This window comes from Lactuca saligna, chromosome 8 (assembly GCF_052625555.1).
Source record: "Lactuca saligna cultivar CGN05327 chromosome 8, ASM5262555v1, whole genome shotgun sequence".
In the NCBI taxonomy this organism is placed as follows: domain Eukaryota; kingdom Viridiplantae; phylum Streptophyta; class Magnoliopsida; order Asterales; family Asteraceae; genus Lactuca; species Lactuca saligna.
The window spans coordinates 107823426-107847286 of NC_136424.1; the positions used below are offsets into that span (position 1 = coordinate 107823426).

Here is a 23861-nt window from a genome sequence, read left to right on the forward strand (position 1 = left end):
TGCTTCATCCTCTCAATAAAAAACTTGGTTTTTAAATTAAAGTTGTTGCGAGTTAAACTAATTATCAAATGGTTATAAATAAAAAGTTTGATTACAATGCACGTCATCCAATTAAATGATATGTGGCAGCTGGAAATTGTTAGTGATCATCGTATAAAATAATATCTATGCTCATCTATTTCTGTTAGGCCAATGCACTTTGTGAATTATTGGCGTTATTACATGATATTTGTATGATAAATTATCCAATCGGTAGTTTAAGACAATAAGACATTTATTGAGATGTAAGACACTATCCACATGCCATCCATCATGCATGTTTTTATTAAAAAAATGGATGTAATTTGCGTATGAATTAATTATACTAAAATACTTTTCTATAATTGACGGCAATGATAACTAAGAATGAAGTAATAAGTCCATTGACCATTGTCGTCGTACAATTCATTTTCCCAACATTTTGTTTTGGAAATCAAATTTATATCACCTTCTAAATTATCTAAGGCAACAGGGAAAACTTGGTATGTGCATTGCGTATATAAGTGTAAAGTGTTGGAAAAATATGGCTTTACCCATATTTTCGGTCATAATTTTGTGTTTAATATTATTTAGTTGTGATTATGGTGATTGTTACATGCTTACACTATAAACAAAGTATTATTGTACACGGGAAAGATGAACCAACAACTCTCTACTCTTCTCCTTTATATGACGGTGTTTTCTAGTTGTTGTCAAGGTAAAGTGCAAGCTAGCTTGGTTTGGTGGTCTTGGAGATCCGTTTTGACTATTGTATCTTGGGTGACAAAATAACATGGGGAAAATGTATTCGAAGGAAAACATGTTTTACACGTGCCTCAATCAACATGTTCTTAACATACGAATCGGAATCAGGACGTATAACTCGATTAGGGTTTTCCCATGCTTTCCATCAACATGTTCTTGACATGATTTACACATGCCTTATTCTTATAATGGTTAATGTTATAGTGAATTCACTAATACAAGCATACAGGATGGGCCCAATGAGAATTCAAAGTGTGCCTATAAACAGGATCACTCAAATCTAGGGGACCAAAATTTTCTCGGCCTTTGTATTAACATAGGTTTATTTTGAGCCCAAATAGTATTAGGTTATGTATTGTTGTTGATTTTGTATCATCAATGTGTATTTAAGTGTAATTGATTGATTTGTTGATATAAATCAATATTGATGAATATTAAACAAGGAATGTGCAGAGTGCACACTTGTTTAAGTTTATTCATGATTCAAATTAGACTGTCATTTAAGGCGAAGTCCCTGAATGAACGGGGGTACGGGGGCAGCACCCCTGGGAGCAGGGTTCAAGGAGCAAAGCCCTTAGCTGGGGTCAACGCTGAATTTTTTTTATTTGGGTTATATTGCTATCTTAAAAAGAACTCTGAATTTTTGGAAATAAACCTGATTTTTGACTTTGTTTTGAATCTTATAGAAAGAACCCGAATTAGTGATAGTTTTCAGACACCAAACTGTTTTTTTGTGACATTTTTTCAGACATACAATTGTTTTGTGACAGTTTTCTATAGAAAAATATATTTAACTAATTTTGATATTCATTTGATGGTACATTCGAAATTCATAATAATCAGATTTTCTGATCTTGCACTTGATTTTTGAGTCTTATCTGATTAAAGATTGGGAGTACCACCATATACTTTAATTTAAAAGTGATACCACAATTCTCATAAATTTCCAAACATTTCTATATCCCAAATTTCTAACATGTATCAACGAATGAAAGGAGCGACACAAGAGATAATCATGAGCATGAATCTAAAAGTTTTGGGGCAAAATAACGTTTAGGTTCCTTCAATGTCGCAGATAATATTTACGATTGAGGCATAGGAACAAATTAAATATGCCAACAAAATAGCAAAACAATGAATCATCGTCGAGCACCCTGGTAATGATCTCCTTTTTTCATTCTTTGATTAAAATCAAAATAATCATTCATATGAAACCCTTCCATCCGTGAACAACATCAAAAGGATTTTAGAGGCATTGATCAGAAGGATGTCAATAATCTTCATAAACCTTTGAAATTAGACTAAAATCAGAAGCCTTCAATTGTCAGTAAGAGGTGTTGAAAATCAGAATTCAGGTCTCAATAGGGACGAGAATCTAAAGGCATTATACACATTTTTATCTATATTATACATATATGATATTGTTTAGAGGTTGTATGGTAATAATTTATGTTTACTTTTAACTTAAATTCAGATTTTTTCTAAGAAGAAATCAAAATTTGAAAACCAGAAGGTATTCTCATATCTTTCACCGTTGTATGGTAATAATTTATGTTTATTTTAGCTTAAATTCAGATTTATTTTCTTAGAAGAAATCAAAATTTGAAACCAGAAGGTATTCTCATATCTCTCACCTAAGATTTTTCAGTAAATCTATTTTTCCTATTCATTTATTCTGATCCCTATTTTCTTGATATCAAAAGAAAGATTTGTCAAGTTTTAGGTTTCAATGAGTTGTTTGAAGTTTCAAAAATCAAAAGGTAAATTACTTTATGTCTGAATAAGAAACAAATGAGACTTTCTCTTTAGTAATAATGTAATATAATATTTTGATTTTAAAATTTTTCTTTATGATTTGTTTTTTATTTTTATTTTTTATAGGTTTTTAAAGAAAATAGGTGTTAAAATTTTACTATTTGAATTTCAGAATCGAAGAATCCTTTAAATAAAACTATTTATTAAGATGTTATTGAAAAGTTTATTTAGAAGAATGATTGTTTCCAAATAGAATGATTTTTTTAGTTGTATTATTTTGAATAAAGTTTTAGTTTATGTATTTTTTTAATAGAATATGAAAAATTATAATTGTTTTGCTAAAAATTTATGTTATTTAAGTTTTATATCTTACTTTTTGTTAATTTGCATAGGGCATTCGAAATATCCCGGCCCGCCCTGCAAGTATATTACAAGTATATATGTTTATTTATCACATTATGTTAATTAGACAAAATTCTGGAGGAAATCAATAGTGATTTATATATGGAGTATTTGTTTACATGACAATTTTATATTAAGATAATAAACTATATTTATATAGAAAAAACATCTGTCTTGGTTTCTAATTAATCTCAGTAATAAAAGTATCTAATGACAGAGAGGATGGATAAAAAGGTTACGAATCATCAATTAAAATTTCTTCGAATGCAACATTTAAAAAGAAAAATGTTTTAGTTACCTTTAGATGCTACCATGCCATCATCATCAATCTAAAAACTGAAAACAGTGATCAATAATCACTAAATAGAAATTTACAAAAAAAAAATAAACAAGCATATTGAATGTCAAAACGTATGTTCTATTACATGATTAGATATATAGAATATGAACTTTCAACAACTATTCGTATATTTTACCATCTGAATTAGATGTTAACCGTTTTGAGACCAAAAGGTGAAAAAAGATGATGAACCAGAACCATCATTCCATACAGCATCCGAATAATATTTATATGATAATTTTTTTAGATCTCAACTATTTGTAGAACTCTATTTAATAAAAAAATAATAACTTTTTTAGATCTTGATTTTAAGCAATGCGTTAATGTACAACTAAACAAGCACAAACACAATAGACTTTTAGCAATTTTACGTTTGAATTCTTGGATGCTTTTGTTGTATTTACTAGGTGTTTTTGTTGTATTTACTAGGTGTGAAACCCATATAAAAAAAATTAAACATTAAATTAAAGTGTAAACAAAAAATATTTTTTAATATATAACTTTAAAATAAGAAAGGCCAAATGTATTTATTGTAATTTAATATCATATATATATATATATATATATATATATATATATATATATATATATGATATTTAATACTTTACATATATGAATATTAGTTTAATTTTAAAAAAATATTTATTTTAAAAATATCACAAAATGACAAGTATCAAAATTTATAAGAGATTGACATGTAAAAAAAAAACGAATGAAGGATGATGATTAGAATGTAATCTATAATTGCTATTTATCAAAGAATTAGCATTATCCAACATTTATTCTAGAGATATAGTTAATATTATGATACAAAATAATCAGCGAACATACAAAAATCAAATTATGCAAGCGATATGGAGTCTATCATGTACTATATATCAATTAATTAATTTACTAAAACCTTTGAAATAAAGAAACCATATATAAAAGTAGTTGAAGAAAAACGAGAGGGAAACTTAACTTAAAGGCAACGGAGACCCTGCAACAAACCTATAGGTACATGAGGGACACCTCGAATCTAAAACGAAAACAACACCCCTCGTTCTTTCCATTAAAAGGAACCCTTCACCTCTCTCCATCTCCACCTCCACCTCCACCACCACCACCACCTTGTGTTCTCCACCATGCAAGCCAGCGCCGGCCTAGTCGCCGGATCTCACAACCGGAACGAGCTCGTAGTCATCCATGGCCACGAAGAACACAAGCCTTTGAAGGATTTGACTGGTCAAGTCTGTGAGATATGTGGTGACGAGATCGGCGTCACAGTCGCCGGAGATTTATTTGTAGCATGTAACGAGTGTGGTTTTCCGGTGTGCCGACCATGCTATGAGTACGAGAGAAGAGAAGGTAGCCAGAACTGCCCTCAATGCAAAACCCGATACAAACGTCTCAAAGGTTTGACTTTGACCTCAAAAAACTCAAAATCTCATCTAGGTTTGTTTTTCTTACGAATGGATTAAGTATTAAATATTAATTCTACATATATAGGAAGTCCTAGGGTTGAAGGAGACGACGATGAGGAAGATGTGGATGACATTGAACACGAATTCAATATTGATGATGATCAAAACAAGAACAACAATATTGCAGAAGCAATGCTTCAAGGAAAGATGAGTTATGGTCGAGGACATGAAGATGATGACAATGCTCAATATCCACCTGTCATTGCTGGCCGCTCTAAACCCGTAAGCAATAACTTTTGTTTTTATAAAGATCGAGGCAGATAAGATTGTGTCTAACTGATCATATCAATCATGTTACTTAAAAATGTGAAGTCCTAGAATCTCTCTCTAATATACAAAGACAGAGTAGACTGTGTCTAGCTGAACTAACTAGATTAAGTGCCATGGATGTAGGTAAGTGGTGAGTTCCCAATATCGAGTCAACCTCATGGAGAGCAAACGTTATCCTCGCTTCATAAACGTGTGCATCCGTATTCGGCTCATGAGCTAGGTACGTTTTTTTTAACTTTTTTTTTTATGCCATTTGCAAGAATTAATAGTTATGAAATAATAATTGGATGAATTCCTTTCACAGGAAGCGGAAGATGGGATGAAAAGAAAGATGGAGGATGGAAAGAAAGAATGGATGACTGGAAAATGCAGCAAGGAAACCTTGGTGCTGAAGTTGATGATTCAGCTGATCCTGATATGGCCATGTATGTTTAATTTTGTTCTCAATGTAGTAAAGTTTCAAACTTTTATATAAAATTGGATCTTTTCATATGATACAGGTTAGATGAAGCAAGACAACCACTTTCAAGGAAAGTACCGATTGCATCCAGCAAGATCAATCCTTACAGAATGGTGATTGTGGCTCGTCTTTTTATCTTAGCCATCTTTCTTCGTTACAGACTCATGAACCCTGTGCATGATGCATTCGGGTTATGGTTGACATCTGTTATCTGTGAGATCTGGTTCGCTTTCTCATGGATCCTTGATCAGTTCCCGAAATGGTTCCCGATTGATCGTGAAACTTATCTAGATCGCCTTTCTCTCAGGTAGTGATCTTGATCATTGATGATCAGTATTTATTAGTGACTCTGATACCATGTTAAATTTTGTGTGTTCGATGTTTTGTTGTGATGCAGGTATGAGAGGGAAGGTGAGCCGAATATGTTGTGTCCGGTGGATATATTTGTGAGTACAGTGGATCCATTGAAGGAACCTCCACTTGTTACAGCTAACACTGTTTTATCGATTCTAGCTATGGACTACCCGGTTGATAAAATCTCATGTTACATATCGGATGATGGTGCTTCAATGCTTACCTTTGAATCACTATCGGAAACCGCAGAATTCGCACGAAAATGGGTTCCGTTTTGTAAGAAATTTACAATCGAGCCACGAGCTCCTGAAATGTATTTCTCGGATAAAATCGACTACCTTAAGGATAAAGTTCAACCCACGTTTGTCAAGGAAAGGCGCGCCATGAAGGTATTTATTATTTAATATTTTTTTCTATGATGTTTTAGTATAACCAGACTCTAGACTCTGCTCTGATACCATGTTAAATTTTGTTTTTGTTGCAGAGAGAATACGAAGAATTTAAGGTACGAGTCAATGCGCTTGTAGCGAAAGCTATTAAAGTGCCCGCGGAAGGTTGGATCATGCAAGATGGGACACCGTGGCCGGGGAATAACACAAAAGATCATCCGGGAATGATTCAAGTGTTTCTTGGTCAAAGTGGAGGGACTGATGTTGAAGGAAACGAACTTCCTCGTCTTGTTTATGTTTCTCGTGAAAAGAGACCTGGTTTTCAACATCACAAGAAAGCCGGTGCTATGAATGCCCTGGTAATGATCACATCAGCTGGACACAGTCTCATCTGATTATACATCGTGTAGTCTACCCTTTCTTTTAAGGGGTCTTTTGAAAAGAAATATAATTGTAACGAATGTGTGATTGTTGTGGATGTTTCTTGGATTTATAGGTGAGAGTCTCGGCGGTTTTGACGAATGCTCCTTTTATGCTCAACTTGGATTGTGATCATTACTTAAACAATAGCAAGGCTGCACGAGAGGCGATGTGTTTCTTGATGGATCCACAAATAGGAAGAAAGGTTTGCTACGTTCAGTTTCCTCAACGTTTCGATGGCATAGACAGGCACGATCGATATGCCAACAGGAACACCGTCTTCTTCGATGTAAACATACAAAGATTATTAATTTTTCTTTATTGAAGATGAAATTTGGTGTTTGATCGATGTGTTTTTTCGTCTTTTTACAGATTAACATGAAGGGTTTAGATGGAATTCAAGGCCCGGTATATGTCGGAACAGGATGTGTGTTCAGAAGACAAGCATTATACGGGTATGACCCACCAAAGGGTCCCAAGAGGCCGAAAATGGTGAGTTGTGATTGTTGTCCTTGTTTTGGACGCCGTAAGAAGCTTCCCAAGTATGAAAAACATGGACCGGGTGGCGATTTGGAAAACATCCAAGGATACGATGATGATAAAGAACTTTTGAAATCTCAAATGAACTTTGAAAAGAAGTTTGGACAATCGGCTATCTTTGTCACCTCGACTTTAATGGTGGATGGTGGAGTTCCACCATCTTCAAGCCCCGCATCGCTTCTCAAAGAAGCCATTCATGTCATCAGTTGTGGGTATGAAGACAAAACCGAATGGGGTTTGGAGGTAATTAAAATACGTTATTTGTATGCTAGTTGATTGAATCTCATATCTGACAAATTCTCTTTATCATATAGTTGGGGTGGATTTATGGGTCGATCACGGAAGACATTCTAACAGGATTCAAGATGCATTGTCGTGGATGGAGGTCCATATACTGCATGCCAAAACGACCCGCTTTCAAAGGATCAGCTCCAATCAATCTTTCGGATCGTCTAAACCAAGTCCTCCGGTGGGCCCTGGGTTCGGTTGAGATCTTTTTCAGTCGGCACAGCCCAGTTTGGTATGGCTACAAAGGCGGTAACCTAAAATGGCTCGAGCGGTTATCCTATGTCAACACCACCGTCTACCCCTTCACCTCCCTCCCCCTCCTCGCATACTGCACCCTCCCCGCCGTCTGCCTCCTCACCGGAAAGTTCATCATGCCGGAGATTAGCACCTTAGCAAGTCTCTTCTTCATTTCTCTTTTTCTCTCCATTTTCACCACCGGAATCCTCGAGCTCCGGTGGAGCGGTGTCAGCATTGAGGAGTGGTGGAGGAACGAGCAATTTTGGGTGATTGGTGGCGTATCGGCTCATTTGTTTGCGGTTGTACAAGGTTTGTTAAAGATTTTGGCGGGAATAGATACGAATTTCACAGTGACATCGAAAGCATCGGATGATGAGGATTTCGGGGAGTTGTACGCGTTTAAATGGACAACTTTACTCATTCCTCCGACTACTATTTTGATCATTAACATGGTTGGGGTTGTGGCGGGGATTTCTGATGCGATTAACAACGGGTACCAATCGTGGGGCCCGCTATTTGGGAAGTTGTTCTTTGCGTTTTGGGTGATTGTTCATCTTTATCCGTTTCTTAAAGGTCTCATGGGAAAGCAGAATAGGACCCCGACTATTGTGGTTATATGGTCTATACTTCTTGCTTCCATCTTCTCGTTGCTTTGGGTCAGGATTGACCCGTTTGTGTTGAAGACTAAAGGACCCGATGTCAAGCAATGTGGACTCAATTGCTGAACATGAAATACCTACTCCTTCAAGTGAAAAGTTTTGTTCATTGTACTCGATGAAAAAAGTTTGTTTCTGTTAAGATTGTAATCTAATGCCGATCAAAGAAAGTTTGTTTCTATTGAGAGTGTTTTTTGATGGTATATTTTGAATTTCTGTGTTGTGACGTTTAAGCATACAACAAAGTTTAACTTCTAGAGTAAATTACACCTTTCATCCAAATGTGGTTCGTGGCACTATGGTCCTTAAAGCATGGTATCATACTATCATTGCATATTTGGTCCCTCGACAGCAACTTAATTTGTTTTTTTTTTCCTTTGTTATTACTTTAATCTTAGATTTGAACTTTTATGGGTTAGTTAAAATGTGTTTTTTATTAGGATTTTTTTTTTGAAGATGAGACGAAAAAAATGAAGACAAGAGCAAATTGGTCATTTAGCATCCACTTAAGATATACCACATCGACGAACGCTCTAATTTACTCTAACTAGTAATTAATTGCTTTTTACTTTTTCATTTCTTTTCAAGTAATGATGCTAAAAATTACAATAATAAGAATGAATAAAGCTAGAACCATTGCATTGCCATTGATATGGATACATTAACCGGTTACATTTTTTTGCTATAATTACCCCAACACCTCTCCTAAAGTGATGGGAGAAAAAGAAGCACTCTCTCACACACACAAAAGAAAACTGTACACACACTATATCAACACACCATATGTTGTCGCTGACGTATGTTCTTTTTTTCTTAAGAATATAAAGTGAAGTTAGTGTAGAATGTGGATGGAGTCATTTATGGGCGAAATCATAGACTCTTCAAATCTTGTTTCAACTGTATGAGATGTGTCCTAAGGGTGTATTCCTCTACCTGTATATATCCAAAAAAAATCAACATCAAGATAATCCAAAGACTTTTTCTTACATACTGTAGTTGTAGTTGCTAAGACTTGAACCCTTGACCTATTCTAGAGATACCCATGAGGCCCATACTTTGGCCCCCATGTTTGTGGGACTAAGGACATTATGTTTGCAGCATTTATAACAACCATGTTCATTAATAAGCTTCTTAATGGGCAAGTGGTCCACAATTTCTAAAAGCTTAAAAACGATTTACCTAATTTGCTAACCTAACTAATTTCTATACACACTACATAATTACGTATCCAAGAATAGAAAGATAGCATTTTTTATACAACCAAAAATGGAGAATGTTGCCAAAAGTTTCAATACGCAACTACACGCGTGAACCCTATTATTGTATCAATGAGAAGAAAGAAAAATTACCCAATTAAAAGAGACATATCATAATCATATGCCACATCACATCACATCACATAGACACATACCATATGCTTTAATTGCATATGGCATGATGGAGGACCACCAAAGCTACCTAAACTTCCTGCCCATAACTTAACATAGAATGTTACTGTTATGCTTTACTAAAAAGCGGGGGGACTAATATGTAATATGTAATATCTTGCTCCTTTATAGTTTTAATAAACTTTTTTCACCATTTAAAATGTAAATATTTATTTACCTGTAGAGAAGATGCACAAGTCAATAAAGCTTCACATTGATCAAGAAGAGCTCTTTCTTGTGATGCTACAGTTGCAAGTTCAGAAACCACCCAATTTGTCCCCTCCAACTGTAACAAAAGGAATTTATTTATTCACTTTTTATATAAACTTCAAATGTATATGTATATAAGTAATAAAAGATATAGAACTTACTCTTGATAGTGTAGATTGTAAAGAGGATCCAATCGACTGCATTACTTGAATAGCTGAATAAACCGCCGACTTCACACTTTGTATATTTGCCTGTGAATTGTAAAAAACAAGTGTTATTACTTATTATTTTATTAATTTAATATAAGGTTATTCGATTTTGTCTATGTGGACGCCACGTAGGCATCAAATACATACCGTTGCCCATCCAGTAACAGGAAGGCGTAAAGTACTTGCTTTTAGATCTTCGATAGCACCATGTAATGCAAAATTATGGTCTCTTTCAATTGAACACCATTGGTTTAAGTAACCAGTTTGAGTCATTAAAATCAAGTAAAGCTTTAACTGCAGTTTCATCTGGTTGATGTTAACCCTCTTTGCAGTTACTGAATCTTGAAGTCGTGACGTTGTTCTCTGTGCATTAAGTAAAGATCTCTGCATTACAGAATACGATAGTATCAATATCGGTTTTCAGAATACTATTTTAATTTTTTAATTAATATATACAAAAGAGACAAATGAAAGAACCAAACCTCTTACCTCAGCCGTTAGTTTCTGAGAATTTAAGGTGGCTTCTGCGCCGGCGTTTACGAAACGCCACTGGACTTGCCGGTTATAAAGTAGGCGTAGATTATGAGCGTCTTCTATGCGATTCGCAACTTTTTTCCCCTTTTTAATGTCGGCGATAAATGTGAGAACAGAAACTGTATTCGAATTGCGTAATTGGGTGGAAGGAGTAGGAGTAGATGACGACACGCCGCGACTAGGACTGGCGCCTCTAGCGGCGGCGGGTGGTGGAGGTGGTGGAGAAATTAAAACCCTTGTTCGCGATGGACTGACACCTCGTGAAATAATAATACCAGATGACTTAATTGGTGATGGAGATCGAATTGCGTTTTTTTCGGAAAAAAGATTGGCTATTCTGTGTGGATTATAAGAAAGCGACGATGGTTTTCTTGAATTTCCGTTTGTGGATTTTGGAGTTACGGGTTCATGATCGGGTGGGTCGATGTTTTTGGTTAAAACATTAGAAGACCCGGTTCTGTTAGGCCATCTATGGTGATCAAATCGATCGAAAGGTTTAGAATTTTCTAAGTGATCGATGGTGTTTTTGCCTTTGAGAGGACTTCTATTTCTCTCCGGCGTAGCTTTCCGGTATGTCGGTGGTGGTGATGGTGGTGTTACAGTCGGTTTATGGCCGACATTTGACGAAGGCTTCAATGTCCGATCAAACATGGCTTGTGGGGGAGGCTTCTCTTTCTTACTAATCGGCATTGAAAAAGCTGTTGATTGAAAAGCAACATTGAGACTTCGCATTCTTGAAGGCCATAACGACTCCGGCAATTTACTACTACCACTCGCTTTTCTAGCGCCGAGTTCGGTGTAAATAGATGAATCGTGAACTGGGGTGGAGGGGGACGGCGGCGACGGTGGTGTTGCTGCCGCTGGCGGTTGTCTTCGTCCGGCGGATACAGCTCTCTTTGAAATCGGCGCTGACGTTGAAGTTGTGACTGTTGTTTTCGTGTTTGGAGATGGAAAACGCCGTGGTGTAGGTGATTTGTACCTTGAATTAACGTCCCGATGAATTCTTCCATTGTTTTTGATCTTTCGGGTCTCTGATGCTTGATTTGATTCACATACGTCCATCCACTCTATTCGAATTCAACCACATTGATGTCTTCTATCACACGAGCAACACATTTGCCAAAAATAATCCACGAATTTCTTGAAAAGACGAAGGAATTTGCTTTCTTCTTCTTCTTATGTGCTATCCTTTCACTGTCATTATTAAGCAGAAGATAATATGATGAAAAAAGAAAAAAAGTGATAAAAAGTACACATCTTTACAGGCACACAGATCTGAAAATGCGAAAACTTTTGTAACTTGGAGCCAAAATAAAGCAAATGGATATCTTTGAATCATAATAACAAACTAAATATGATCATAAACAACTAAACATCATCAAGAAAATTGCACTTTAAGAATATTACACTTACACTTACAGTTACAGCTCATAAAAAAAAGGGAAAAGTGCGTTTGTTTGATTGGAGGAATGCAACCCATTTAACTCAAATACAGGAAACAGTAGGAAGAAAGGGAAGGCGATAGGTACAAGAGAAGATATGGAGGGGTGCGTAGGATAAGATTATAAGAAGAATCCTGCTAAAAAACACAAAAACTGCCACCTGTTGTCTCTTTCACGGATTTGCCATGGTCGACAGGACTGAAAGGAAAAGGAGTTGCAGAGTAATGGCGGAAATTCACACAATATAATCTTGAAAACATTGATGAACAAAAATACAATCCCACCAGATTGTTTTATACTTTATATTTATATTTATTCTTTGTTTGTCTACATCTGAGTAAAGATTATTTAATACAATCAACATTTTGAATTTTTAACTTTAGAAGCCTACTTTTTAAATTTACAGTCAAAGGTTAACTGTAAATATTTGATTATGGTCAATAATAAGCATGTAATGATGGGATTATGGAAGCATCCATGGAGGACCATGTGCCAAACAGGATCATTGTCCCTCCTTGTTAGATTAATTCACTGTATCCGTTCACACAGACACAAAACATAGATTTATCAATATAACAAAATACAAAAAACTTAATCTAATTAACTAAAAGGCTAAAATATACTTAGGTTAAGATCTCATTATTACATAATGAAACACAATGAACATCTTTGAACTATATTATAGATATTCAAAACTCAGAAGCTACATATATGATATACACTTTCTACTTTTTTGATCTCTATCAAGAGTCAGATAAAGTCCAAACATAATAATCAAATTCTTTCTGCAATTCTAGCACCAAATGTTTTTGTATCATAGTTATATTGATTTTCCTCAAAAGATCAATATATTTATATCAATTTGATACTTGTAAGAACCTAGGAAGAAACCTCATATAAATCACAAAAATCCCTATTTTCTATAATATATCAGTAAAAATTACAGGAACCATACAAGATGTAGTGGCTGGATTCCGCAGATATCTGTCTGAAATTTCAGGAACAGTGTCGAAGTAAGAGATATCAATAAAATATATATCATTCTACATCAAATATTTTTCTAATAACTAAAACCAGATCTGCATAGAGATTGATTCTATTCTTTTTCATCTCGATGCTCTCGGATACCGTAGAAATGGAAATAAATATTAAATAAAAACTGATTAAACTTCTAACTCTTATGTCACCATTAATGACATTAAATTTCACCTCGAAACTGAAAGTTGACAGTGAATTAGTAATTATGGCCACGATTTTGAACGATACTAAACGTAATTTGAATTTTTCACCGGATGCACACAAATTAAAAACTGGATAGAGTGAACAATAATCTAACCGGCGATCAATTAAGCTGGATGACCGGAGATCGCTGAGAGGGATGAATATTCCGGCGACGCAGCCGTTAAATTTTGAATATTGAATCAGTCAATTTCAGGAATTCGAAAAGCGGGAGAGAGAAAGAGAGACGGCTTCTACACAGCCAACGGTTGAAGGAGAAGAGAACGAATTGATTTTTGTTACATTTTACTAAAGACCAGACTAACCTTTTTAACGTCTTCGTTTTAATTAAAGTATTAAAAATAATATTTTCAAGTGAAATTGTAGCGTAGAAAATCTGATCCGGAAAAGCTAGTAGGTATAATCTGCCATGACCCTGGCCAAAAAGAAAAGAAAATACATCTTATTTTTAAGACATTTTTAATATTAAAAGCTTATAAACATAAGTTTAATATGTAGCTTATATATTACAAATACTTTGAAGATATTTAAAAAGTATATATTATAAGCATTGTAGTTGTAGTATTTTGTGTGCATAGAATAAAATGCCCTTAAAATATAGCCGTTAAAATAATCAATAATACAGTTTTAAATTTATTAAATAACAAAAAAAAGACCATGAACACAAATAACTATATCATTTCTCAATTCCAAATTTCAGCCACAAAACAAATCGATTCTCAGTGATCACTTTTTTCGCATTAGATAAAATCCTCTCTGATTCGATATAAAATATCTCGGGTAAATGCTCCAAAAACAACATATAAGGTAAAACTTTATCCACCCGGCTAAGTTACAAATATAGTATAGTCCAAATATAAAACGCCCCCCCCCCCCCAAAAAAAAAAATAATAATAATAATAATAATAATAATAAATAAAAATAAAAATAAATAAAACTTCGGTAAATCTCGACCTTCAGGTCTCAGGTTTTTGTGCAGCTGAATTGTTAACATGTGTATATATATGAGATACGCTGATACGGATATCACACAAAGAAATGAACTAAACAGGGTATCTATAAAAATAAATTCGTCCCATTTTCATATGTTTGTTTCTCATCATAAAACAACAACAATAACGATTCTTTGTAACTATGAAATCAACCGCGTTCAAATATCATATCTGGGGATGTTCGTGTTACACGTTCAAAATACAAAAAAGTGAATGCGTAATGACAAAGAATAGAAATCGGTTAGTATCTTACTGTTTCGAGTCGTTAAATTTGTGCTCAAATTAGTAAACCTCATTTTTTTCAAACATATAAACGTCATAGCTTTGTGCATCTCCTATGTTTTTATATGCCGATATCACATTATTAGATCTCCACTTCTCATACATTTGACCAATTTTAAGATAATTTTGACCCAAAAGGCCAAAACAAACAATAGTTTTTCATTTACCATTTACTTTCGAGAAGCATCCATATACAGAAACTAATTTAAAGACAAATAAACCCTAAAAGCCTTGTATTTGTATATAATGGTTAAAAAACCTTCAAAGTTTGTATAACGATTAAACCATGTTAATGAGAAATTTTTACTTGATGAATAAGACACCTCCATCTTTCAACATAAGAATTAATTTTGTTTGGTTCATATAAAAAGATATGTTATACATCAACTTCTTATAATTAGGAAATCGGAATACAACATGCTAACAAAAACCCCAATTAGGACCACTAGAACCAAACACGACGTATCGATTACAATTCTCTCGATATGTCTCTGCCTTGTGGGGCTCAAGATCTGTTCATTCATTCACCGATTTATACTTTTCTAAAAATTATATTATATTAGAAAAGAAAGTAGTTGTTTTCATATTTTAAGTTAAATACTAATTTTAGATTTTCATCCTAAATACAATACATTAGACTTCATGATTTTTTTGAGAAAATTATACGGTTTGTTCCTAGTTCAAATGTCAAATTATGTGTTTAATCTTTATTTTTAAAATATAATTCAGATTTCTCTTGTTTGTTTTAAACTTGTACGTTTCATTCATACAGATATGAAAATAATTCAGATTTCTCTCGTTTGTTTTAAAGTTATATGTTTCATTCATACAAATATGAAAGGACTACATTGTGTGTGTGTATATATATATATATATATATATATATATATATATATATATATATATATATTAGTCATATTTTGAATTTTAAGAGGTATAAGCTACAAAGCTTTTTGTACAAATTTATTATGCATAAATAATCATTAATACTTATCAAAAGTTTAAAGATTTGAATTAAATAAAGTAATTAAGTTCAATTTGAAACAAAATGAAAATTTTAAAATATTAAATTCATGAATATAAATTTATTTATATTTCTTAAAGTATACATTAATATTAATTAATTTACATCAACAGTATAAACAAACAATATAAATATAAAGTATAAACATAAATATTTTATTTAAAAATAGTAAATTTTATTACAAAATAACTAATAATAAAATCTAATATTTATTTCCCTGTTGTTATGGCCACGATCCTTACAATATTCAGGATCCTCAAATATTCAGGATCCTTAGTTACCTCAAGATCCCGGTTACTTATCGTTATTATTTTTATTAATATTTATAACGATCATATCTTGTATATAATTAACACGTGTGCAGAAGCATTCAATAGAAGACTAATTCTCAACGAAGAATCATCTCAATAATGCTGAAGACCCGGAATACTAGGTCAAATAACGATCATGAAGTTGGTCATAGAGGATCCCGAAAATATCGGACATCTTGTTGGCTAGTTTAGACTATAAATTGACACTTGTAATCTACACACAATACATTGTTTTTTATTCTAAGGTTACTCTACAAAATTCTTTACTTATTCTGGCTAAAAAACTCACTGTAATCTTTATTTTATATCAATAAAATCACCAAGGCAGGTGCTCATTATCACCTCCCAAGATTTTGTATCGGAGATCCTAGCAATGATCAAGGGTTTTCCTTGTAAACCATTGTGTCACTCTCTTTTACCATTGCTATTACACAATCTGAACATCACAGCCTCTCATTCAATTTGGTTAATAAGTACTTGTGTAATTTTTAACCAAAACAATTTACCGCCCAACGTGGGGTCGTGGTGTTCAAAATCCTCAAAAAAAATAAAAATCATGTCCACACAACTTATCCTCTCTTCATCCTCTATTCCTTCCATTCCAACCAAAAACCTACCACCTCCTCCGAGTGGGCCCCCAACTCATATGAAAACACCTGACACTTCTAAGAAAAGCAACCCCTCGGTTGCTAATCTAGGAAGTTTGGGATCCCTAGGGCTCTAGGATCAAACTGCCTCAGTCACTACTGCAGAACTTTTCGCCATGATGAAGAAAATGATGCAACAGGTGACCCAACAGCAAGAGGAGAATAGAGCATTACTCAAAGAAGTGGAGAGGATGAAGGTGGAATTTCAAAAATCCCAGGAAACAACGCCCACAGTTGTGCAACCAAGGATCCCAGACTTCGATAATGCAGGATCCTCAAAAAAATCGCCAGAAGAACACGATTCCTACCACTGTGGCATCACTCTGGGGGCGACTATGGGCAATCGATCGTCCATGATCAATAATCTCAACGAGCCTTTCACCACTCCTAGAAACCTTGATTCTAGTAACTTCTTAAACATCAATACTATTGATACTAACTATACTAACGTTGATGCAGGAATAAACCCAAGCATGGCCAGGGAACTTCAGCAATTAAGATAAATGATCTCCAGTGTACCCGGAGTGGTCCAACTAATACCAGAAGCATCTCCTACAAGCCATAGGATCTTGATATTTGCTCTCATGATAGCCGATACTGAAGTTCCTAAGCGCTTCCAAACTTCCAATATGAAGTTATACGATGGAACTACAGACCCTGAAGAACATATAGCCTAATACAGAGAAAGGATGGAGATCATTCCCTTCCCATGGCACTTGAAGAAAGCTTGCCTATGCAAAGGATTTGGTTCAACCCTTACAGGATCATACCTTAAATGGATGCTAAACGTTCCCCCATACTCTATTACTTCATTTGCAGACTTAGTCAATATCTTTAATAACCAGTTCTCTTGCAGCAGAACCTTCGAGAGGATCATTATTGATCTCTACCGGGTGGTTCAAGACCCTAGAGAAAAACTTAGGGACTTTGTTAACAGGTTTGGCAAGGAATCTTTGAGCATCCCCAACATCAACATGGCCACCACTGTAGAAGCCTTTAAAATTGGACTAAGAACAAGCTTACCATTAAGAATCAATACCCTCTACCGCGAATAGACGATTTGTTCGACCAACTCCAAGGAGTGAGCTACTTTTCGAAGATCAGCTTGAGATCAGGGTACCACCAATTATGAATCCAGGAGAGTGATGTTCCCAATACAACATTATGAACTCGTTATGGCCACTACGAGTTTGTAGTAATGCCCTTCAGTCTGAAAAATGCACCCGTCGTGTTCATGGGCTTAATGAATCGGGTGTGTTGTCCTTTCTTAGAAAAATTCATGATAGTATTCATAGATGATATACTTATCTATTCATAAAGCAAGGAAGAACATAGTCAGCACCTGAGACAAGTTCTAGAAACATTAAGGGCAGAGAAGCTATAAGCGAAGTTCTCAAAGTGCGAGTTTTGGATTAGGAAGGTAACTTTCCTCGGTCACGTGGTCAGCAAAGAAGGAATACACGTGGACCCCTCCAAAATTAAGGCAATAGAGAACTGGTCAGCACCAAGAACTCCCATAGAGATCTGTCAATTATTGGGTCTTGCTGGCTACTATCGCAGATTCATATATAACTTCTCCAGTATCGCTAAACCACTTACTACCCTGACTCAAAAGGGTGTAACTTTCATCTAGGGAGAGAAACAAAGCATTGCATTCCAAACACGAAAACAAGCCCTATGGAGCGCACCTATCTTGTCTCTTCTTGAAGGGACAGAGGATTTCGTTGTATACTGCGATGCATCCAATCAAGGGCTAGGTTGTGTGTTTATGCAGTGAGGAAAGGTCATTGTCTATGCCTCGAGACAGCTAAACACACACGAGGACAACTACACCACTCATGACCTCGAACTGGGAGCAATGGTGTTTGCTCTGAAAATATGGAGGCACTACCTCTAAGGTATAAAGTGCACCATCTTCACATATCACAAAATCCTCCAGCACATACTCGACCAAAATGAGCTTAACATGAGACAACGGTGATGGCTAGAACTACTCAATGACTACGAATGCAAAATGTGTTATCATCCCAGCAAAGAAAATGTAGTAGCAGATGCCCTCGGTCGAAAAGAAGTACTCAGGTCGCAGAGTGAAAGCACTAACCATGACCATCCATTCACATTTGTCCACACATATCAAATAGGCTCAACTAGAAGCCTTGAAGCCTGAAAATGCGGCGGGTGAAGCCTTAAGAGGAATGTAGAAGAACTTGTAGATCAAGGGAGACAGAGTTCATTATTTCATGAACCGGATCTAGACACCAAATTTCGGTGGTTACAGAGACGTTGTCATGAATGAAGCACACAAGACTTGATATTCCGTTCACCCAGGTTCAGACAAGATGTATCTGGACCTCAAGAAACTTTATTGGTGGCCAAACATGAAAGTATAGATTGTTACCTACATGGGCAAGTGCCTAACTTGTGACAAAGTCAATATAGAATACCAAAAGCCCTCAGGTTTACTACAACAACCAGAACTACCTAAATAGAAGTTGGAGTGGATGTAACGCCGGTAAATACGAGATAGTCAATTTAGAGACAATAACCATCAAAAATGAGTTTTTTATGGAAGATTATTTAGAAGGATTAATCTTAACCAAGTTGTATTATATGTTACAAGGGTTCAATACATATAAAGAATGCCGAAATCCGAGTTATAACGAAGAAGTTATGACCCGTCGAAGTTTTTCGGCAAAACCGGCATGGCACCGGGAGACGTAAATAGTGAATTTACAATAGAGGACTTTTTAGCCTTAGTAATATAAACAAAAGTCATAGAATATGTTAAACTGAGAGTGTCCATAAAAAGAACGCCCAAATATGACTTTGTATGAGGAAGTTATGAATTTTCTAACATTTGGCATAGAAGTGCATGGCCCGAAACTCGAATTTTAGTTCGAGCGGTTTTTGGCCTACACGACCTAAATGAGAGTTGAAGATCTCATTAATAGGAACTCAATGGTAAAAAGACAGATGAAAAAGGAGTCCGGATGTAGAAGTTATGAATTTTACGCGGACATTTAACAGGATAATCTCCTCCTAGTGTTAAATTTAAGATCGGTCGAGAATTAGCCGACAGAGTCTAAATGAAAGTTTTAGATTTTGTTTTTACCTACATGTGGATATAAATAATGTAGAGAGTAGAGCTCGTATGTTAAAGATATGGACGAAACTTGGTCCCTACTCTTCGAGCGCGATAAAATCGATACGGTTTTGTAAATATGAGATAGAACGAGAATTAGCTGGCGGCGTCTAAATGAAAGTTGTAGTACTCGTAAATACCAACGCGTGGATATAAAGAACACCAAATAGGGAGTTCGTATGAACGAGTTACACATTATAATAGCATATTTATGTATTAAAATAAAGTATAAATCATATATACATACACATATATATATAAATGTATATATCATTAGAAAAATATCGACGATGTGGTTATTATAAGACTAGTGTTGAGTACTTTCGACATTAGTTTAGTACAAATATCATTAAATCTATTTAAAATAGTATTATGAAGGGGTGTTTAGTCGTTTATATAACTATAAGGTCATTAAGTAATTATGGAGGGTAGTTTTTGTAAATTCAATTACTATAAATAAAAGGCTTGGGCTCTCATGTTTCTTACACCATTCTCTTGATTCAAGAGTCTTTCTCTTCTTATCCCCCGAGCATTTCGGTCCCTCGTGATTCGAGTTCTCTTTCTGTAGTTTTAGTATAGTAAGGTGAGCGTTGAAGCGTTGCACGAATCTTTCTTAGATAGATTCAGCGACAAAGTTCTGCCCCTGCAGAGCGTGACTCCTAGCTAAAACCCCCTTGTAAGTTAGTTATGCTTAACCTATTTTAATATAACTTATATTTAAAATTAGTATTGTTATTATGAACTTATAATAAATATTTGAGCTATTATTATATAAGTGTCGTTATAATATCTTTTTAACTACTCGTGGTACGGGGAATCTGGTTTAAAGGGTCGCATAGGGTTGTTGGATTTCAGAAGTGTTATATGCCAAAATGGTCCTGCCTTTCGGTGTTTTATGTCTGACCTCTGTCTGTACATAGTGGTTGGAAAGTATTGTTTAAACGCTTATATAATAATAATAAGACTAATAATTAGTCACAGTAAATATTAGACTAAAATCTAGTGATAATAATACTAGATATCGTCGAAGTAAATTATTTTAAAGTAAACGAAGCGTTGTCCGAGTACCGAGTCACCACCTTATCAAGTGAGTGCATTGTCCCTTTCATCTTACACGTAGATATGAAGTATTTAATATAAATTACATGTTGTGAGTGCATAATTACTTTCACCTTACACATAGATGTGAAGTATTTTATATAAATTACGTCTCATGTGTGCATATTATCTGGATACTTGCTGTCTATGCTGGATGAATGATTTTATACATGTTTTAAATGATTTAAACTATATATATTTTGTAACGACCCAATTTTCACGTCCGAAAATTTCGTTCGAAAACATTACTTTAGAAAAACATTAGCAATTAAAAACATCGTTTGATCAAACCATAACATAACGTAAACCATGTCTAAAAGCCAAACCATATAACCCATCAAAATATCAGAGTACAAATCCCAGTGAATCTCGTAAATGCGGAAACCAGAGTGTGTGCATGATGTGCCGCTACCGCGTCAGCTCCTTCCCCTTCGGTGAAGAGGTACCTGAAAACAAAACTGTAAAACGTAAGAACAAAGCTTAGTGAGTTCCCCCAACGTACCACATACCATACAAACACATAACATGCATACTGCCAGGCTATTCTGGGGTGCCTGACTACCCGGTACGGCCATTCTGGGGTGCCGACCTACCCATACGGCCATTCTGGGGTGCCGACCTACCCGTGTCAAGCCATTCTGGGGTGCTGACTACCCATGTCAAGCCATTCTGGGGTGCTGACTACCCATCGGTCCTAACAACCGATCCTCGAGGACTGGTCCCCTCCTACTACCTCTATCGTATAACATAATAGGCCAACATACAAACATATCATCACATACTGTCAGACATTTCTGGGGTGTATGACTACCCTACGGTCCTAACAACCGAACTCTACTACTATCGCATATAACGTATCATGCTAGCATATAACATATTAGGTAATAGCAAACCTAGATGATATCACCAAGACAATCATCTATCATATGTCTCCTACTGGTGGACCGGCATTGTGGCCTTAGACCCACCACTACTGGAAGGTAACTCACCTCAAAGTAGCTGCTGAACTGATCGGGAACTGACTGACTGCCTCTGCTGCTGCTCTGGAAATCCTCCGGCTGCAATTCCCACAACATACTCAATCAAACACTGCTAACTGTCCTGAGTCCCTGATTCTACTCGTCGAGTTAAGCTATGACTCGACGAGATCTTCTTCTAGACTGACATTGAAGTTCTTCATCCTACTCGCTGAGTTGTATGAACAACTCATCGAGTTCATCTTCATCCGATGAACACTCATGCTTAGACTCGCCGAGTTGTATGAACAACTCGTCGAGTCTGTTCTTGATCTATGAAGATTGTCTTGGACTCGCCGAGTCAGGCCATGACTCGCCGAGTGCTACCATGGGTGAGTTCAGCTTCCAACTCACCGAGTCACCCCCTGTGACTCACTCCTCAAACTCAACACAGCATAAAGGGACCAATTCGGTGACTCGCGAGTAGACTCGCCGAGTCACATGAACGACTCCCTGAGTCGTCGCCATGCATCCATTAAATACACCGATTTGTTCGATTTCAGTCCATGCCATTCATAGATCTGGGCTTCTAAGACACGAATCACACGTAAGTTTCCAACTTTACGTGTAGATATTCACCAATATGGATTTTAGGGCTCAAAGTGCACCAAAAGGGGTAGATCTAGGGCTTTCATGCAATATGACCCCATAAAGGCATTAGATCCAAGCTCCAGGGACTAAATCATGCCTAGGTCTAAAGGCTAACAACTTATTACAACCTACAATGCACAAACAAGCTTGGGGAATGGCTCAAGAAGGACTTTCATGAAGCTAAAAGAGACTACAAGCTTGAAAACAGAGGGGAAACGAGCTATACCTCAAGGAAAACGTTGAGATGACACAAAGATGCCTGGCCTCCTTCTCCTCTTCTTGATCTACTCTTCTTTCTCCTCAAAATCTTCAAGAACACACCAAAACACTTCAATCTCTCAAGGAAATAAGGGTATAAACGATGTTGGGAGCTCTGAGGGTGAATGGGGGCGAGTTTGGGGCGGAAATGAGGGTTTAAATAGGGTGCAAACCCTTGAAATTTAGGGTTTCATCCAGCAGCGGTGACTCGCCGAGTCCAGGATATGGACTCGCCGAGTCGCCAACTTAAACGTGTCCTGGGTCTCGTCCCTACTCGGCGAGTCGAACCTATGACTCGCCGAGTCCAAGGCTAAAATGGGAAATACTCAAATAAGATTTACATACCAGGAACCAGGTGCTACAAATCTCCCCCACTTATTTTAGACTTCGTCCTTGAAGTCTGCTGCTCGATCCTAAAACAGCTCGGGGTAATGCTCCATCATCTCGTCCATCGGCTCCCAAGTCCATTCTGAACCCTTGCGGTGCTGCCATTGCACCTTCACTAGTTCTACCCTCTTGTTCCTCAAATCCTTCGACTTCCTGTCGAGTATTACGACTGGGCGCTCAATGTAATTCAAGCTGTCATCAATCTGAATATCCTCCAATGGTACTACCGTTGAATCGTCCACTAGGCACTTCCACAGCTGAGAAACATGGAAAGTGTTGTGGATCTGACTGAGCTCGGCTGGTAGATCCAACCTATACGCCACCTTGCCCACCCGGGCTACAACCCTGAACGGTCCGATGAATCTTGGGCCCAACTTGCCCCGCTTCCTGAATCGAATGACGCCTTTCCAAGGCGATGCTTTCAGGAGAACCATATCCCCGACTTGGAACTCCAAGTCGGATCGACGCTTGTCGGCGTAACTTTTCTGCCGACTCTGAGCAGTCTGAAGTCTGCTCCGAACCTGCTGGATCCTCTCGGTCATCTCGAGCACCACCTCGGTGCTTCCCATGACTCTCTGGCCAACTTCACCCCAACATATCGGGGTTCTGCACCTCCGCCCGTACAACATCTCGAATGGTGGTCGGTCAATACTCGCGTGGTAGCTGTTGTTGTATGAGAACTCAGCCAAGGGAAG

General features: G+C 36.2%; 2 protein-coding genes across 7 annotated transcripts; one reads left to right on the top strand and one right to left on the bottom strand.

The window, feature by feature from the left end:
* The first annotated feature begins 4315 nt into the window (after positions 1-4315).
* IRX3 (Cellulose synthase family protein) lies at positions 4316-8542 on the top strand. Its single transcript, XM_078971152.1, has 10 exons — positions 4316-4675; positions 4769-4965; positions 5137-5233; positions 5318-5438; positions 5514-5780; positions 5871-6216; positions 6312-6575; positions 6713-6925; positions 7009-7419; positions 7491-8542. Exons 1-10 carry the CDS (start codon positions 4405-4407, stop codon positions 8424-8426), a joined length of 3123 nt encoding a protein of 1040 aa, XP_078827278.1. The 5' UTR covers positions 4316-4404; the 3' UTR covers positions 8427-8542.
* A 433-nt stretch (positions 8543-8975) lies between these two features.
* LOC145012357 (AUGMIN subunit 8-like) lies at positions 8976-13708 on the bottom strand. 6 transcript variants are annotated; one of them, XM_078971155.1, is made up of 7 exons: positions 13516-13708; positions 10693-11931; positions 10351-10587; positions 10156-10245; positions 9963-10070; positions 9707-9834; positions 8976-9290 (listed from the first exon to the last, which is right to left on the bottom strand). In XM_078971155.1, the coding sequence occupies exons 2-6, from the start codon at positions 11797-11799 to the stop codon at positions 9748-9750; spliced, it is 1629 nt and encodes a 542-aa protein (XP_078827281.1). In that variant the 5' UTR covers positions 11800-11931; positions 13516-13708; the 3' UTR covers positions 8976-9290; positions 9707-9747. The 6 variants fall into 6 exon arrangements, with proteins under 6 accessions (XP_078827281.1, XP_078827280.1, XP_078827279.1 ...); XM_078971154.1 differs by lacking the exon at positions 13516-13708 and adding an exon at positions 12157-12469; XM_078971153.1 differs by lacking the exon at positions 13516-13708 and adding an exon at positions 12151-12469.
* Between the last annotated feature and the right edge of the window lie 10153 nt (positions 13709-23861).

Coding starts and splice junctions, on each gene's coding strand:
- IRX3 (XM_078971152.1), top strand. CDS start 4,405: ATGCAAGCCAGCGCCGGCCTAGTCGCCGGATCTCACAACCGGAACGAG. Junction 5,439..5,513: donor GCTGATCCTGATATGGCCAT/GTATGTTTAATT, acceptor CATATGATACAG/GTTAGATGAAGCAAGACAAC. Junction 5,781..5,870: donor CTAGATCGCCTTTCTCTCAG/GTAGTGATCTTG, acceptor GTTGTGATGCAG/GTATGAGAGGGAAGGTGAGC.
- LOC145012357 (XM_078971155.1), bottom strand. CDS start 11,799: ATGGACGTATGTGAATCAAATCAAGCATCAGAGACCCGAAAGATCAAA. Junction 10,588..10,692: donor CTCAGAAACTAACGGCTGAG/GTAAGAGGTTTG, acceptor TCTGTAATGCAG/AGATCTTTACTTAATGCACA. Junction 10,246..10,350: donor CTGTTACTGGATGGGCAACG/GTATGTATTTGA, acceptor TACAATTCACAG/GCAAATATACAAAGTGTGAA.